Source organism: Thamnophis elegans, chromosome 1 (assembly GCF_009769535.1).
Source record: "Thamnophis elegans isolate rThaEle1 chromosome 1, rThaEle1.pri, whole genome shotgun sequence".
NCBI classification, from domain to species: Eukaryota; Metazoa; Chordata; class Lepidosauria; order Squamata; family Colubridae; genus Thamnophis; species Thamnophis elegans.
Window position 1 is genome coordinate 69,931,201 of NC_045541.1, and position 17,220 is coordinate 69,948,420.

Genomic DNA, 17,220 nt, shown 5'->3' on the forward strand with positions numbered 1-17,220 from the left:
TTTTTGTTGAATAACTTTTTGACAACTTGTGATGTACAGTCCATAGATCTGAAGGAATGATTGTGATTAATAGCATGAAAAGACATAAGTCCTTCTGCTAATGCTAATTTCTTGTCTTTGTCTGCATATGTTGGTTTATGAAAATAGTCCTGCATTCTGGAGGAAGATGCAGCAGCATCTACATATCTCTTATGTTTCTGCGTCTCCAAGTGCTTTGTAATATCATGCCTCCCACCGTGCGCAATAGAAAATTCACCATTACATTTCTCACATCTTACTATGTGATCGCTTTTTGTTTTTTTAATAAAAGGAAATTCACTTCTTAGATCATCGTTGAATTTGCATCCTCTTTTCTTACTCATTATGTTAATAATCTAAAAAAAATTAAAATTATATGATTTTATACGATATAAAATTCAATGAGGGTGAAACACACCAAATCTGGCAAAGCTGCCTTGCACCAACCTGGCCTGCCCATAGAATAGCAGCCACTTTGAGACACATAAACCTGGTCTGAACATATTGCATCACAAAGATTTGCAAAGATCACATTTGCAAAAAGGAACATTTCTTGTAGTAAATACATTTTATAAACAATTTAAAAATAAAAATCCCCCCAAAATAATAAAAAGGTATTCTATAAATAAAAGAAATCCTTAAAAACCATTGTTAAGTATTACACCAGCAATAATTTATACTGTCACCATTTCAAACTATTCCACACAGAATAAATTGAAGTAAAATCATTTTAAACCATGAGGATGCCACAACGGTCGCTAAGTGTGAAAATGGTCTCTAAGTGTGAAAAATGGTCATCAGTCACTTTTTTCAATGCCATTGTATCTTCCTGATTATTAAAAGTGCAAATTCACTCAGTGTCAATCATGACTCCTGAGTCCATTTCAAAGTATTGTGCATAGAAATTTTAAAAATGGCTTGTTTCAATTTATTTTGGATAGAATCTTTTTTTAAATAGTCTAAGACAATTTAAAAAAAGAATCAACACAGAATACCACTATTTTAAAAAATCATATGCACAATAAATAAAATATTATTTTAAAATACATTAAAAAAAAAAAAGAAAAAACCCGGCTCACTTACCAGCAGGCAGGCAGAGTCAGCAGATCTTCGTAGCGATGGATGGAAGCACACAGGGAGCCTATATACGCAACTGCAGTAACAATGACAATGATGAAGGATTGGATTGAGTTAAAGAATAAAAGAATTCTGATCTTAGAAGGCCATGACCTGCAGGCAGGCTGGCATAATTTCTTATGGAATGACAAACATAAAACGCACAAATACTTTCAAAATCATTTAATTGGAACTTTAGTGCAACAATGGCTCAAAATAAAAAAAAAACACTATGTGAAAACCCCAAATTGGCTATCACCAACAGAAAGAACGACACACCCAAATTTTACAGATTGGTTGGAACAAAATTCTAAGATACAGAGATCTAATTGACAGACAGGGAAATTTAAAAACAATTGAAGAATTGGCAGATCAGAATATGAAAGGTGATTGGCTAACCTACCTCCAAATTAAAACTAAATACAATAAAGACACTAAAATATATGGTATTGAAACAGAACCACACGAATTGGATAAAATTATTCAAAGTCTGGACAGAAAGATGATAGGGAAAATATACAAATTCCTCTTGAAGTATCAAATGGAAGAGGAAATTGTAAAAGAACCAATGATAAAATGGGCACAGAACTTTGGCTATAACATTGAACTAGACAAATGGGAAAAATTTTGGGGAATAAATTTAAGAATGACACTATCAATCCCATACAAGGAAAACCAGTACAAAATGCTTTATTATAGATGGCATCTGGCACCGTCAAGGTTGACCAAAATTTCAACAAATACCTCGCTAAATTTCTGGAAATGTGATTCAATACATCATGGCACATATTATCATTTATGGTGGACTTGTGAAGAGGCAAAAAAATTCTGGAAAAGGATCAAAAATTGGTTGGAAGAAATAACAAAGGTTAAGTTAGATTGGAAACCTGAACTCTTTCTATTAGGAATTATACCGATGAAATACAAAAAAGAAATACAATATCTAATACTACATATACTTACAGCAGCAAGGATCGCTTTTGCCCAGAAGTGGAAAAATAAACTAAACCTAAATGAAGAAGAAATAATAAGAAAAATTATGGACTGTGCCGAAATGGATATATTAATGCAGTGTTTTTCAACCTTTTTTGTGCAAAGGCACACTTTTTCCATGAAAAAAATCACGAGGCACACCACCATTAGAAAATGTTTAAAAAAATTAACTCTGTGCCTATATTGACTATATATGACACAAGGTGTTATATAGCAAATCAGATACTAAGGCCTAATGCCACAGAGGGGAGAGAAATTCATAAGTTTTCAAGATTTCCTGCACTGCTTCAAACATATACACTTAATACCAATGAATCCACAGCTATTATTTGATACAAGAAGATGGGTATGGAGAACGGAAAGAAATTTAAATTAATAAAAAAAGATGCCACTGAAATCATCTGTTTTAAATTATAATCCCTCTTCCTGACAGTGGATCAATAAAAAAAGATTATGCCCAATTCAAACTGGAAAAATACATTTAGCTCAAAAAAATAAGATCGTCATGGTGATGAAAGAACATGGCAAGTATCCCTAGGAATTATCTATCTCCAGGCAAATAAGGAAATACCTGTTGCTCTGGTCTTTAATGCAATTCTTGCTTAAGGCAGAGCCCTCCTCCCGCCCCAAAAGACGAGGCAAGCCACGTTGAAGCAAACAGCCTCCGCCACAATTTTTTTTTTAAAAAAAACCATGCAGTGGCAGAAATGTCAGTTGTAGGAAAGCCGGGAAGAATGGCTGGAGGGGGAAGTGATTTTATGAATTACCTCTCTCTCTCTCTCTCTCTCACACACACACACACACACACACACACACACACACACACTCTCCCACGCACAGAGCGGGAAAGGCGGGACCAAAGCCTGGCCGTGAGTGAGGGAGCGCGCGGTGAGCAGCGACGCCGGGCTGCTTCCTCCTCCTCCGCCGCCGCCGCCTTCGCCTTCACTACCCAGCAGACAAAAGCAAGGGCCGGCCGGCGGGGGCTGCTTTCGCCGCGGCTGTCAGTCCCGGCGAAGGCCGCGCGTTGCTTAGCCGCCGGACCCGTCCTAGTCCTTCTGGAGAGTGCGGCGCATTTGCGGGAAGGTCGGAAGGAAGCACATTCCCTCTCTCTCAATTTCTCTTGGCTTGCAGCTGCTCTCAGGCAGGGTCAGCCCAGAGCCTGCAATGACAAGGTGCCTGAAGTTGGAACAATGCACCAGCCTTGCGCGGCTCCCTCTTCCTCGGGCTCGTCGCCCCCTGGAGAAAATAGGATCGCGCACGTGTGCAACGGCCACGGGGCTTGCCCTAGCTCTGGTTCGGGTGAAAGGGACGAAGTGCTTTTCCTCGACTTTCAGTTTGATTAAGCGTATCGGTTCTCTGCTATCGCGGTTCAGGTGCTGTCTTCCCCCTCCCTTCTCCTTTCATTGTCGCCTTCCTCCCTTAACGGTTAGAGATGTCAGAGATATCAGAGATGTCCCCTGAAGCCCCTGAACCATGTGGAAGTTCTCAGGCGGCTGCTCCCTCCGGGGCAGGAGAGCGAGGGAGAAGCCGCCCGAGAACTTCCACGTGGTTCCAGAGCTTTTGCCGCCCGTGCCAGCGCAGCACAGGGGCTGGCTGCGAACTCCGCAAAGGGGGAGAAGGGGGTTGTCTCCTCCCCCCAGCCCAGCGCCTCCCGATTCCCACGGTACCAAATAAGTACATTACAAAACATGATTTACTCACCACCAGTGAGTAAGCGCAGCTGCCCAAAACAAAGACGAAATAAAATGGAGACTCGTGCAGGCGTCCTCAGCTAAGGAGTCCAGCCAATCAGTGAGCTGGTTGGGATGGAAAATTTTCAGAACGTGGCGTGCTGAAAATTTTCCATCCCAGCCAGCTCACTGATTGGCTGGAGTCCAGGCCAATTAAATCAGTGAGCGGCAGGCTGGGCTGGCTTAAATTTGTAGGTAGCATAGAACGAAACGATGAGCCAGCCCAGCGAGCTAGCTAGCAGCTGATGGGCGGGGGAGGCTCCCCCGCCCAGACTGGCTCATCGTTTCGTTATGCTACCTACAAATTTAAGCCAACCCAGCTGGGGAGGGTGGGCGGGGCAGCGGCTGTTTTTCACCTCGCCCAGAGAACTTCCACGTGGCTTCTGCCGGGTGGCGAGAGCCGCGGAAGCGAGTGAAAGTTGTCTGCAAGGGCAGCAAGGCTGAAAAATGGACTCTGTGGCAGGAGAGCCGCAGGGGAGGGCGGCGGGACGCGACCACGCCTCACGGACTTGCGGCGTGGTCGCTGGGAAGGCAAGCGCACAGCACAGGCGCCGCCACAAAGCTCCGTCCGTGACCGAGTGGAAGTTCTCTGCGCGACCGGCAGTGGCTTTTTACTCCCACAGAGAACTTCCATGTGGTTCCATCCAGAGCTTTGCCACCTGTGCCAGCGCAGCACAGGCTGTGCTGCGCTGGCACGGGCAGCAAAGCTCTGGATGGAACCACAGGGGCTGGCTGTGAACTCCGCAAAGCCAAAGGGGGAGAAGGGGGCTGTCTCCTCCCCCCAGCGCCTCCCGATTCCCACGGTACCAAATTAGACAATAAGTACATTACAAAACATGATTTACTCACCACCAGTGAGTAAGCGCAGCTGCCCAAAACAAAGACGAAATAAAATGGAGACTCGCGCAGGCGTCCTCAGCTAAGGAGTCCAGCCAATCAGTGAGCTGGTTGGCCAGCTCACTGATTGGCTGGAGTCCAGGCCAATTAAATCAGTGAGCGGCAGGCTGGGCTGGCTTAAATTTGTAGGTAGCATAGAACAGAACGATGAGCCAGCCCAGCAGCTGATGGGCGGGAGCTGCGAGCGCCAAAAAAAGCGTGCCTTTTAAAAAAGCGGGCGGGACCCGGGAAAATGTATCAAAAAGTGGGGGTGTCCCGCCAAAAGCGGGACGTCTGGTCACCTTACCCTAGTATCTTGGACAATCTTGAATATATAATATTTCTGTTTTTGAAAAGACAATTTCATTAATTCAAAAATAATATATCTTTTTTGTTTTCCTTTTCTTTTTGTAATTTTCATAAACCGGTCAATAAATAAATAGTGATAATAATTGAAATGGTTCACTATGATCAAATGTATATTTCAAAGTTATTTTTCCAGAGATGGCCTGAGAAAATGATGATTGCAGGTAACTTCTAATTGTTTACCTGGGGGATTCAGGAAGCCTTGGGGTTTTTCCCCTCTTTCTTTTCCCAGATGAAACTCCCTTTGGGGAATTTAGGAAAAAAACATTTAGTAAAATGCTAATAATATTTACACTTCATATCACTAAGAGGGATAATTTAATCTAAGTGCTCCCACAGGGAACTGAGGCTGCGTAATTTGAAACAGGGATGTGGACACTTTATTCAGGAAAAAACAAGGCTCCGATATAGTTGGATCCATTGGCTTCTCCAACAGACATATCAGGAAAACATATTTAGCTTCATGCAGGTAAGTTTGGCATATCTGGGAATAATTTAGATAGAGGTCCAACAAAATGCTATGATTATTGCAGTTAGAACTTGACCAATGCTCACAAGGCCCTTTTTGTTGCCTCTGATTGTTAAGGGACTCAGAGCCATGCACCAACCCATCCATTCCAGCCCTTCTGTGAACAGAGGAGGGTGTTCAGAAGTGGTTCATTTTCCAATTTCTGATTCCTCCAGAAGGAGCTAGCAATAGCAATAGCAGTTAGACTTATATACCGCTTCATAGGGCTTTCAGCCCTCTTTAAGCGGTTTACAGAGTCAGCATATCGCCCCCAACAATCTGGGTCCTCATTTCACCCACCTTGGAAGGATGGAAGGCTGAGTCAACCTTGAGCCGGTGAGATTAGAACCGCTGAACTGCAGATAACAGTCAGCTGAAGTGGCCTGCAGTACTGCACCCTAACCACTGCGCCACCTCGGCTCTTCGGCACACATCGTGTGCATGGATCACTTATAAAGATGCAATTATTAAAATGATTAGAAAATCATAGAAATCTAAATATAAACTGCTAGCAGAATAATTTTTAGGAGGTTATGCTCATCTCTTTAAAAATCTATATAAAGTGTATTCTTGAGCTGTGTGCCTTGTGAAGTGATGATCAAGGTATAGTTGAGATCAAGGAGTTACCCGTTGTGTTTTTCCTGCTTATGTCTTGCAGACTGAAAATTCATCCATCGTTTTAGAATTTGTAAGTGTGAACTTTGTTATCAAAACTGACCAGGTAGAGCAGTCGTTCTCAACCTTCCTAATGCCCTTTAATACAGTTCCTCATGTTGTGGTGACCCCCAACCATAAAAACATTTTCATTGCTATTCTATAACTGTACTTTTGCTACTGTTATGAATAGTAATGTAGATATTGATATTGGAAGATGGCTATCATATCACCCTTAAGTCCTTCTTTTCATTCAGCCAGACATACCCAGTTCCTGCAACTGTTCTTCATATGTTTGAGCTTCCAGTCCCCTAATCCTCTTGGTTGCTCTTCTTTGCACTTTTTCTAGACTAGAGTCTCCACATCTTTTTTATAGAGGCAGCCAACATCTTGTCTGCTCCTAAATTTTGGGTCTGAAAAGAATCACATCCTGGAGGCTGGAAAACCTCGGCTGCTATACAATCATACATACATACATGCAGAGACACACAGTGGCTTTATTCCCATAGCCTCCTTAACTAAGTTGCCTGCAAGTGCATTCACAAACTTGCTTACCCTGCCTGGATGGATCTTCAACCTGCTTTGGAGTTGTTTGCAGGAGTGCTCTTAACCTTGGTGGTGGTGGTAAGTTTAACTTTAATTTATTGGGCAAATGTCGTGCATTGTTTATTTTTAATTTTTTTTAAAAAAAAGTTTTTTATTTTCTCTTTCAAGTTCATTCACAAATATACACTCTTATAATTATCATTAATTACATCATTATCATTTATCATTTATCATTATTTTCTTACAAATATATAGAATACAGTTTGGGTCACTTTCTTGCCACCCCATTTTATTTTGCAACAACCTTGCTCCTTCTATCTTCTCTATCTCCCTTCTCTGCCTTCTTCTTTCCTCCTCTCCTTCCTCCCTTCTTCTTCCCCTCTCTTTCCTCCCCTCCTCCTCCCCTCCTCCTTCTTACCCTCTCTCCTACTCTTACTTCCCCTCCCTTACTTCCTCTGTTTTTACCCTTTCTTCCTTTCCCTCCTCCTCCTCCTCCTTCTTCCCCTCTCTTTCCTCCCCACCTCCTCTCTTCTTCTCCCTCTTACCCTCTCTCCTACTCTTGATTCCCCTCCTTTACTCCCTCTGCTTTACCTTTTCTTCCTTTCCCTCCTCATCTTTCCTCCTTTCCATTGTTGCCCTTGCTTATTTACTTTGTCTGATGGGTTCTTGGGGTGACATTTCAGGAAACCCAACTTTATATTTTCATACATATCATTTTCTCTGTTACATTTTATTTCTAATAATAATTCCACTGGTATCATTTTTAAAATTGTTATCTTGCACTGCAATTTTTTTCTCTTTTCTTTTGTGCATGGTTTATGGTACTTTTAGCAAGCAGGTTTTCATTGTGTGAATGGGGCCAATTCGGGCTCCTGAGCTTGGCTTTTGATGACAGGTCTGGTTGTGGATTTAGATATAGTTAAAAGTACCTGGCAGCGGCATGGAAAACATAGCCGCATGCACGCCCCGCACAATTACAGCCGGACCTAAGGCCCTTTCTCCCTCGCAGGAACACTTTCCCTCCATTACGAAGTCTCCGAGGCTAATGGTATGGGGTGAGCGCATGCATGTATGTTTTTTATGGCGTGGAGCTGCGGCGACGCTCTGCGTGGCCATTCTGGAGCCCATCCGCAGGGATTTCAAGGAACGCGAGGTGGAGTCTAAACTTTAGAGTTGTGCTGGTCTCAGCGACCCCTGTGAAAGGGTCATTCAACCCTAAAAGGGGTCTCAACCCACAGGTTCAGAACCGCTGAGGTAGAGAAAGGGGCTGACATCGTGACCACACGTGTGATCTCGACTGTGGACCGTCCAGTGACTGAAATATCGACTGCTATGAGATTGCAGTCGATATTTCTGCCACTGGACGGTCCATTCAGACCTAAACCATCCCGCAGAGACGGTGATTGAGAAGGGCACCTCCTGCTGATCTCAGGGACACCGCAAGATCCAGGAATAGCCTTTATTTCCAGTGACAGAAACGCAGCTAATGAAGCTGCTGAAGTTGGGACAGCTCTGGAATGGGAAGAAAGAGAAAAGAGAAAGTGTGTTGAATTGGTGAGGAAATGTTATTATTAGAAAAAGAGACTACCCCCTCAAAAAATTAAGTTAAATTAAAATTGAAGACAGAAGATTGTAAGATGCGAAATTAATCTACATTGAACTTAGTGTGTTATCCTGTTTCTAATTTTTTTTTCATGGATGGAATTTTTGCAAAGCTCCTTATTTTTTAAACTGAATGGATTAATTTTTTCTTCTTTTTTCACTTTTGCTTACACCTATGGATTAAATTTTTCTTTCTTTTTATAATGCTTGATTGGATTGATTGAATTGTTTTTGATCTTCATTTAAGGGGTTTTTTTCTTTCTTAAGCTTGGAATATAAAGAAGAAAATAAGAAGGATTATAGAGGGTTGTAACAACAGGAGAAAAAGCAGTTACTCTGCCACTTAGAGGCTGGAGGTTGGATACATTGTTTTTCTTCTTTCTGTTTGATCACTTGAGACTCAAGGCTCTTTCAGTTTGTTTACTGAGAGTGATAGTAGGAAGAGCACAAGTTGTTTATACAGGTGCTTTTTGGGAGTTCTATCACTAGCTATTGGAGGGAAGACAACATTTGGACTTGAAAGATAATAAATGAACATGTTTGAAGTTTATTAAAATAGCCTTGAATCCTATGGTGGCAGTACCTGCAAAATTGGAAGAATGCCACAGCAGGAAAAAGAAACTGTAACATTGCAAATGATCATGTTTGAAATTCAAAAATTATTAGTAGTATCAGAGAAAATTGAAAAGAGATTGGAGAATATGGAATACAAAACAGAAAAATTTGATGGGAAAACTGAGGATATTTATCAAATAAAGAAAGTGGAGGACATAGTTCAAAAAATGGAAGAAAAAAAATGAGCAAAGAGATAAGAAAACTGTGGATACTGACAACAAAGTGAGTGTGGTTGGTAATGGCAACAGCAGAATATGGAAAGGGAAGACAGATGGATTGGAACTCTACCCCAGACTTCAAAGCACAGAAGAAGAAAAGAGAGAAAAATTGACAGAGATAAGGAGAGAAATCTTGACAGAAGCACCAGTGATAACCAAAGAAAAGCTGATGGAAAGAGCAGATGCTGGGTTTCGAGCTTTTATGAGATACAAAAGGAACAGAGGTGGGTTCCTACCAGTTCGCACCTATTCGGTAGAACCGGTTCATCAAATCTACCGAACCGGTTAGAAGAGGTTCCACCAGTGGACCCGGAAAGCAGGCCACACCTACAGAAGAGGTTCCAAATTTTTTTGAAACTCACTACTGATTCTTGGATATGATTATTCTACACTATCATGCTCATATTTATAAAACTCAGTGTCTCTGTGAAAGGTAAGGATGACTACTGCGTTTGTGGTGCAATCAGAACATTGTGTGTGTTGAAGTTATTTTAACGCAAACCAAAGATGCCTTTTAAAAAACAAGTTTACATCATATTCTTATGCATACCAGTGCTGTGTGTGAGATAATTTAAGGTGGTTCTGACAAGTGTCGTCGGCATCTTCATATCTGGTCACATGGGTGACAAGCCATTCCCATCCGGTCACATAGGTGGCAAGCCACTCCCACAAAGGAGGCCACACCCACAGAGTAGGTTCGAACAATTTTTGAAACCCACCACTGGAAAGGAACAACATGTTGCGAAGAGAAGTTCATACAAGATTTATTAAGAAAGTAATTAGAACATTAATGCTACAAAATGCAAGCGATATAAGACTGCACTATTACTGGAAAAATACAGGTTGATGCAATGAAAATGTATAATAAAAACTAAGCTAAATTTAGTTTACTAGTAGTATATATAAAATGAAGTGACAATAGCTATAGTTAAATAATAATTAATAATGATAACAATACATATAAGTATATTAGTTTGATAATATGAAATTTTATATAAACAACACATGGAGATGTGTTGAGAGGAGGTTTAAAAGCTTTATCTAGAATATGTTATAAAGATGTATTGTGATTGGATGATTTTAGGATGATTTAATAGAATGTTATCATATAATCCTATTCTAGATTTTGAATATTATATATAAAAGGATGTAAAAACAAATATAGTCAAATTAAGGTTGAGATATAATAATTGTGATATACATGAATATATGTGAATTTAAAATATGCAATTAGATATGAAAAGCAGGTGGTGACTATGAAAGAGATGCATGGAAATACTGTAACCAACCAACACACTTTGTATAATTTGTAATGGAAGATGGCTTTTTTATTTTTATGTTTGTTTGTCTTTGTTCAAAAATAAATAAATATTGTCGTTTTTTAAAAAAAACTGACCAGGTTTTTACTATGATCCTGTTCAAAAAAATATTTCAGGCCATAAAATAGGAAAAATTCATACGTTTTGGTATGTATTTTGGTATGTATAATACATACATATGATTATTGGAGTAAATTTTATTATGTTTTGAACAGATTTTGTCTTCCAAAACCATATTGTAAGTGCTTTAGATTCCTTTTCTGTGTTATGTATTTTATATAAGGGAACATTGTCAACCTCGGTTAAACATTTACTATGAATATATACAGTTAATTTTGCTATTGCTATCGATTTGCCAATTTTTTCTCCCAAGCCTGTTTGATGTACAAGATTTCTCTTTCCCAATGATGTCCAGAGGGACTATTGCTACTGTTGCATATTTCTTAATAAATTGTGAGGCTTTCCTTTTATATTATCCAGTATCATACTTAACAAAGTATTTGTAATTTTAATTCAGTTTTTATTATCAGATGTTTTTGTATATATTGGTGTATTTTTTTCTCTTACAGAAAGAACCACAACCAGTACATATGCGAAAATGTTCCTTCTTTGTTCTGGCCAATATTTCCTGTTGTTTGATTTGTCCATATTGGCAATTGCTGACAGAGTTATATTCAATTATTGAACATTTTGAATCAATTTTCTCACAAATTGTAGCTTGAGGTCAATGTTGGTTTTTTCCATTGTTCCACTGTTATTGATTCCTTAAAGTTTTGCATCCATTTTATCATGAAATTTTTAATTGATTCCATCTTCATGTCATGTTTGCATGACAATTTGTATAGAAGTAGATAATGAAAAATAAAAGAAGATAAAGCTGGCAAGGAAATATGACAAATGTAAACAATTAAGCAGTTTCTTTAGAAAGTATTGGAAGCATTGGGATGTTTGATGCCAGAATGTTGATGGTAAGGTTCAAACTACTGAAACCAATATTAATATTGTCAAAATAAAGGGAAGAATTATGAGCCAAAACCAAGGGGAAAATAAGAGATTGGAACATGTTTAGATGCTTATTTGATGCCACCTTGGTTGCAAACCCCTCAGCTAAGTTGATTGTGGATAATTGCAGAAAAATATACTCTGAATGCTCCCTCAGGGTATGGTGATTTTTATGCTTCCAGTCTTAGATTGATTCACTTCATAAACGACATGTAACAGAGTGCCTGATTGGCACAATATATTTTTATCATTAATGCAAAGATTCAAACACTGCTCAGATATGAATTTCATTGACATACTTTTAATTCCATACATTTTGGTTTCAGACCCTGTCAAAATGCACTTCAAATTTACAAAAACTGCAAGTAGATCTACTTTTTATTTATCTGTTTAAGAATTTACACAGCTGAATTCCTTGACAGGTATAGGGAAGTGCTCCCTCTGCTGTCACTTGCAATACAGGGCATTCAAGATTTGTTTCCACTTTCCAGAATAGAATCCATTACTTAGCTGCCTTGTGAGATGCTGATACAACTGTAGTTCTCGTCAAACTTTCCTCTCTATGTTTTTACAGACTCCGAATGCATCCATTGTTGTAAAACCTGGCCTTTGGATCTGACCAGGTATTTATCCATATCCTTTATCTCACTTGCAGTTTATCTTTTTGAGCAGGAGGCCCTGTCAAATCCAACATTCCCCAACACAGGAGAGTAGCTTTATCATGCTCTTGAACTCAAACTCAAGATAGTTTCATTCCTCCCCTCCCAACCATGAAATCACCCCCTGCCTATAATCTGTTGTAGCAAAAATGCCTCACAGCTTTGTTGTTTATTTTGCCATTGTGGAAAGTTTCTTCCCCATCCTGGTCCTATAAAACCTTCAAGGTGATTTTGTTGTCTTAACTTGGGATGCCATGTATTGCATTATTATAATCCCTCATTCTTTCTTTCTTTTTCTTTGCGGCCCCTTCAAAATTAAGCATCTAAAAATAAAGGAAATGGTTTACTGTATTGATTTAAAAGTGATCTAATAAAATAGAAGTTGGAATGCATTGATGTGTCTGGGAAGGACAGAAATGCAGCCGCGCGAGCGATCGTGGGTGCGCCTCGGTTCACCCACGTAACACCTATCCTCCGCGAGCTGCACTGGCTGCCTGTTGATCTCCGGGTACGCTTCAAGGTGCTAGTTGTTACCTACAAAGCCCTTCATGGTATTGGATCTGGGTACTTGAGAGACCGCCTACTGCCAATTACCTCCACTAGACCAATTAGATCCCACAGACTAGGCCTCCTCCGAATTCCATCAGCCGGCCAGTGTCGACTGGCGACTACCCGGAGGAGGGCCTTCTCTGTGGCTGCTCCAATCCTCTGGAACGAACTCCCCGTGGAGATTTGTACCCTCACCACCCTCCAGGCCTTCCGCACAGCCCTTAAAACCTGGCTGTTCCGACAGGCCTGGGGCTAAAGACTCGCTGCCCCACTTCGAATGGTATGATTGTTGTGCTTTTTTTTAACTATGTATGGTTTTATGTTTTCTGTAATTTTGTTTGTTTTTCCCTCCCTTTGAGTTGTGAGCTGCCCTGAGTCCCCTTAGGGAAAAGGGCGGCATACAAATAAATTAAAATGAAATGAAATGAAATGAAAATGAAATGTTGGAAGTCCTCAACCTCGGGGTGCAGAACATGGACTTGGTATTCCCTTCAGGTCCAAAGTGCTGCTCACTTTTTTTTGCCCTTGATTGATTCTCTCCTTTGTCCACCTCAGACCTTCCCTGTTCAGGATTACTTGTCTGTTTACACATACAATATATGTTGTTTATTTTATATGCTCAGACCAGTCATTGGAAAACTTTGCAAAACATATGGACTCAAGTGCACTTAATGCAATGAGAATGTAATGCATGCACTATTGTTTTCACGTAAAACCTGCATTCTATAAAATTTTACTAAATGTTCAAAAATAGAGGCAAAATCAGTTTGGGGTTCAAAATTAACAACATCAATTCAAATACCCTGTTTTCAAAATATCTTTCAATGTCATAGCAGGAATTCATTATTCAGGACACAAAACACCAATATCTTTACTTGTTTTTCCTCTCTAAATAGGTGATGCTTGGAACAAAATGGAACTTGAAGATAATCGCACAATCCTTAGTGATTTTGTGATTGTTGGATTTACAACAGATCCATTTCTACGCACAATATTCTTTGTGGTATTCTTGACTTCATACATCCTAACATTGACTGGGAATTTAGGCCTTATGACACTGATCTACCTGGACTCCCGCTTGCACACACCCATGTACTTCTTTGTGGGTAGCCTTTCTTTCCTGGATGTCTGGTACTCCTCAGTCTACACTCCTCGGATCTTGTATGACTGTGTATCCAAGAACAACCACATTTCCTTAGCCGGTTGTGCAGCCCAGTTCTTTTTCTCTGCTGGATTGGGCTGGAGTGAATGCTTCCTACTGGCCTTCATGGCCTATGACCGCTTTGTGGCCATCTGCAACCCACTCCTTTATGCCATTGCCATGCCCAAGAAGCTGTGCATCCAGCTGGTGGTAGGAGCCTACATAGTTGGATTTGCCAATGCAATTGTACATACCGGTAACACTTTCCGTCTACGCTTCTGTGGTAGTAATATTATCAACCACTATTTTTGTGATGAGCCACCACTTGTGAAGATGTCTTGTGATGATACAAGAGAATATGAGCTCATCTTGACTGCTGTCATTTGTTTCAATCTGCTGGCAGCCACTGCTGTCATCATGAAGTCCTATGTTGGTATTGTGGTAGCCATTATTCGCATACGTTCGGCTGCAGGGAGACGCAAAGCTTTCTCCACTTGCTCAGCTCACCTGGTCTCTGTCTCTCTTTTCTATGGCTCCATGCTTATCATATACTCCACCCCTAAGTCTTATCACACTCCAAATTGGGACAAGACAAATGCATTGTTCTACACGGTAGTCAACCCTCTGGTCAACCCTTTGATTTACAGCTTACGGAACAAAGATGTGAAGGCAGCCTTCAAGAAAGTCTGGGAGAAATTCACAGCACACAAATGAATAGCATTATTACATTCCTTCTTTAGGGTAGACTGACGATGATGAAATTAACCTCTGGCTCCATTGTCTGCCAGCAGGCTACTCACGTTCCTTCCTTGCTCCTTCCCCCACTTGGTTCCTTTGTAAAAGAAAGTGGAGAAAGTCAAGAGTCCAGAATCAAAGATTAGCAATTATTCTCTATAGTCAAATTCCCATGAATCCTTTTCTTAATCAGCAATAGTATTCCATAAGTACTCCTTCCTAATCTTCTAACCTGGCAGCACCCTGACTTTTTATTTCAGACTTTTTAAAAATTTAATTTAGTTTTTCATTTGCTTTGTGTTATTGCTGATGTTGTTACTTTTATAGCTGCTAGTCTGGTAGTGTCAGCCACTAAATATGTTTAGGCTCTCACTGGTTGAAGGTTTGCATCTATTCCAAATTCTCATAATAGCATATCTAATAAAATGATTTTGCAAATATACCTTAATACTGTCTTTATCACACCGATCCAAATTTCAAGAAATGTCTTTCTAACTTTAAAGCTTTCTATTTCTCAGCAACTTCCATTCTTTCATACAAATTAAACCACAGCCTGCAAAATATAATCTCAAACTTGGTAAGCCCAATTGTCTTTATTTTGCATCCTACAACATTTGATATTGCATTCCCAAAAAATATAACTGTTCAAATACATTTCAGATATAACCGTTGTTACTTGTGTGGCATGGATGTCATTCATGGACTCAGTATCAAAGGATACACCAAACTTTTGGAGAGATTTCAAGTGTGCACCCTCTGCTCTATCCTCAGCACTTGTGAATAAGACTCTGATTCCAAACTGAGGGTCCTGGATCATGAAAGTCCATTCGTGTTGACTCCCTGATTATCAGAGTTCCAATGAAGTGGGGGGTGGGGGATAGAATAGAATAACAGAGTTGGAAAGGACCTTGGAGGTCTTCTAGTTCAACACCCTGCTTAGGCAGGAAACCCAACATCTTCTTTAAAACTTCCAGTATTGGAACATTCACATCTTCTGGAGGCAAGTTGTTTCACTGATTAATTGTGCTAACTGTCAGGAAATTTCTCCTGAGTTGTAAGTTACTTCTCTCCTAGATTTTTGGCAGTTATTATTATTTAATATTATTATTACTAAAAATTAATTATATTCATCCTACCGCTATCCAGATATTCAGACCAGATTTGGCATTTTGGCTATGTATTTAATTCTCACCAAAGACCCGGGATAGGCAGATAACCTCTGTGCCTCCTGATTCACAATATTTGTTTGCTTGTTTATTTTATATGCTAAGACCAGTCATTGGAAAAGGTTTGCAAAACACATGGAATACAGTGCACTTACTGCAATGAGAATGTAATGTACTTGTCTCCTAAGCTTCTACCGTTCTAGGAGCATGGTCTTTACTAGTCTTCTCATGGCTCCACTTCTCACAACTGATTGTCAAGATTGTCAGAGGCTGGATCACATGGGTCCATTATAGAAGAACAAGAGAATAGAAGAAGTTCCAAGGTGTTCAGAAGTGATTCACCTTTCCAACTTCTGATTTCCCCGCAGAACAGGTCTATGAATAGTGGAAGATGACTTCACAACCATCACCTTTGGGGAGAATCAAAGACATTTTGTAATAAATGTAGTACTCTATAATTCCTGCAGAATGTGATCCCTGACAGTGAAAATCCTGTTCTCCTGAAAGCTAGGGGGTTGTATAACAAACAGAAACAAAGAAGATACAAGAAATGCTGAAATGCTCTTATTTTCCTGAGAAGGATCTGAAGGCTCCAGAAATATGGGTTTTTCAACCAAGAAGTCCATCCTTGTGTTGGATAATATGGACCTCAAAGTCTGATATAGATTAGTGGGCAGGGTTTGGGTTTGAGTTAGTTCATCCTAATTAAGGAGTTTAATCAAATAAGGTGTAAAAATGAGTGGACTCTGTCATAGAGTGGGAATGATGCTATGGAGAAGAATCAAATAAGCTGTAAAAATTGAACACTGAACAGAGTAGTTAATTTCAGCAAAAAGTGATTTTTTTATTCTATTGTACTACTAATGTAATATTAGTATTGTGGTAGAGGAGAAACTTGATATTTGCTAATTCTGTCTTTCCCAATAAGTTGCCTTCCACATGTTCAAATTCCAGCTTCCACAACTTACAGACAGTTCGTCATCATTCTCAGTTGCTTTGAAATAATTGTGATTTTCTTTTTTGGAATTGCCCTCCTGTTCATGTGTTGGGGCAGAACATTTTCTTAAGCTAACCTTGCCTATTTGTTAACAGGCCTTCTCTTTCAAAGCTCTTGTACACACATATCATTCATACTGGAATCAGTATGGAGCCAACACCTACAGAGCCATATAACGTTTTAAACTATTAATTTTCCTATTTCTGCAACTTTGTAACATATATTGCATCTTTGGGTAGATGGACAGCACTAGGATCTACATACATATACAGAGATACTTCTACATCTATATACAGAGATGCATTTAGTATCTCTGGAAACAATTGCATCAATTTGAGTTATGGAATGAAATATTATGTACCACGGGAGTTTCTGTGCATCCTTTAAAATATTAGCATAATTTATTTCAA

At 39.8% G+C, this 17,220-nt stretch overlaps 1 protein-coding gene across 1 annotated transcript; it reads left to right on the plus strand.

The window, feature by feature from the left end:
* The first annotated feature begins 13,684 nt into the window (after nt 1–13,684).
* LOC116503210 (olfactory receptor 9G4-like) lies at nt 13,685–14,626 on the plus strand. The gene has a single exon (XM_032209466.1). It carries the CDS (start codon nt 13,685–13,687, stop codon nt 14,624–14,626), a length of 942 nt encoding a protein of 313 aa, XP_032065357.1.
* The last annotated feature ends 2,594 nt before the right edge of the window (nt 14,627–17,220 follow it).

What these genes read in the sequence shown, in the direction of transcription:
- LOC116503210 (XM_032209466.1), top strand. Translation starts at nt 13,685, where the DNA reads ATGGAACTTGAAGATAATCGCACAATCCTTAGTGATTTTGTGATTGTT.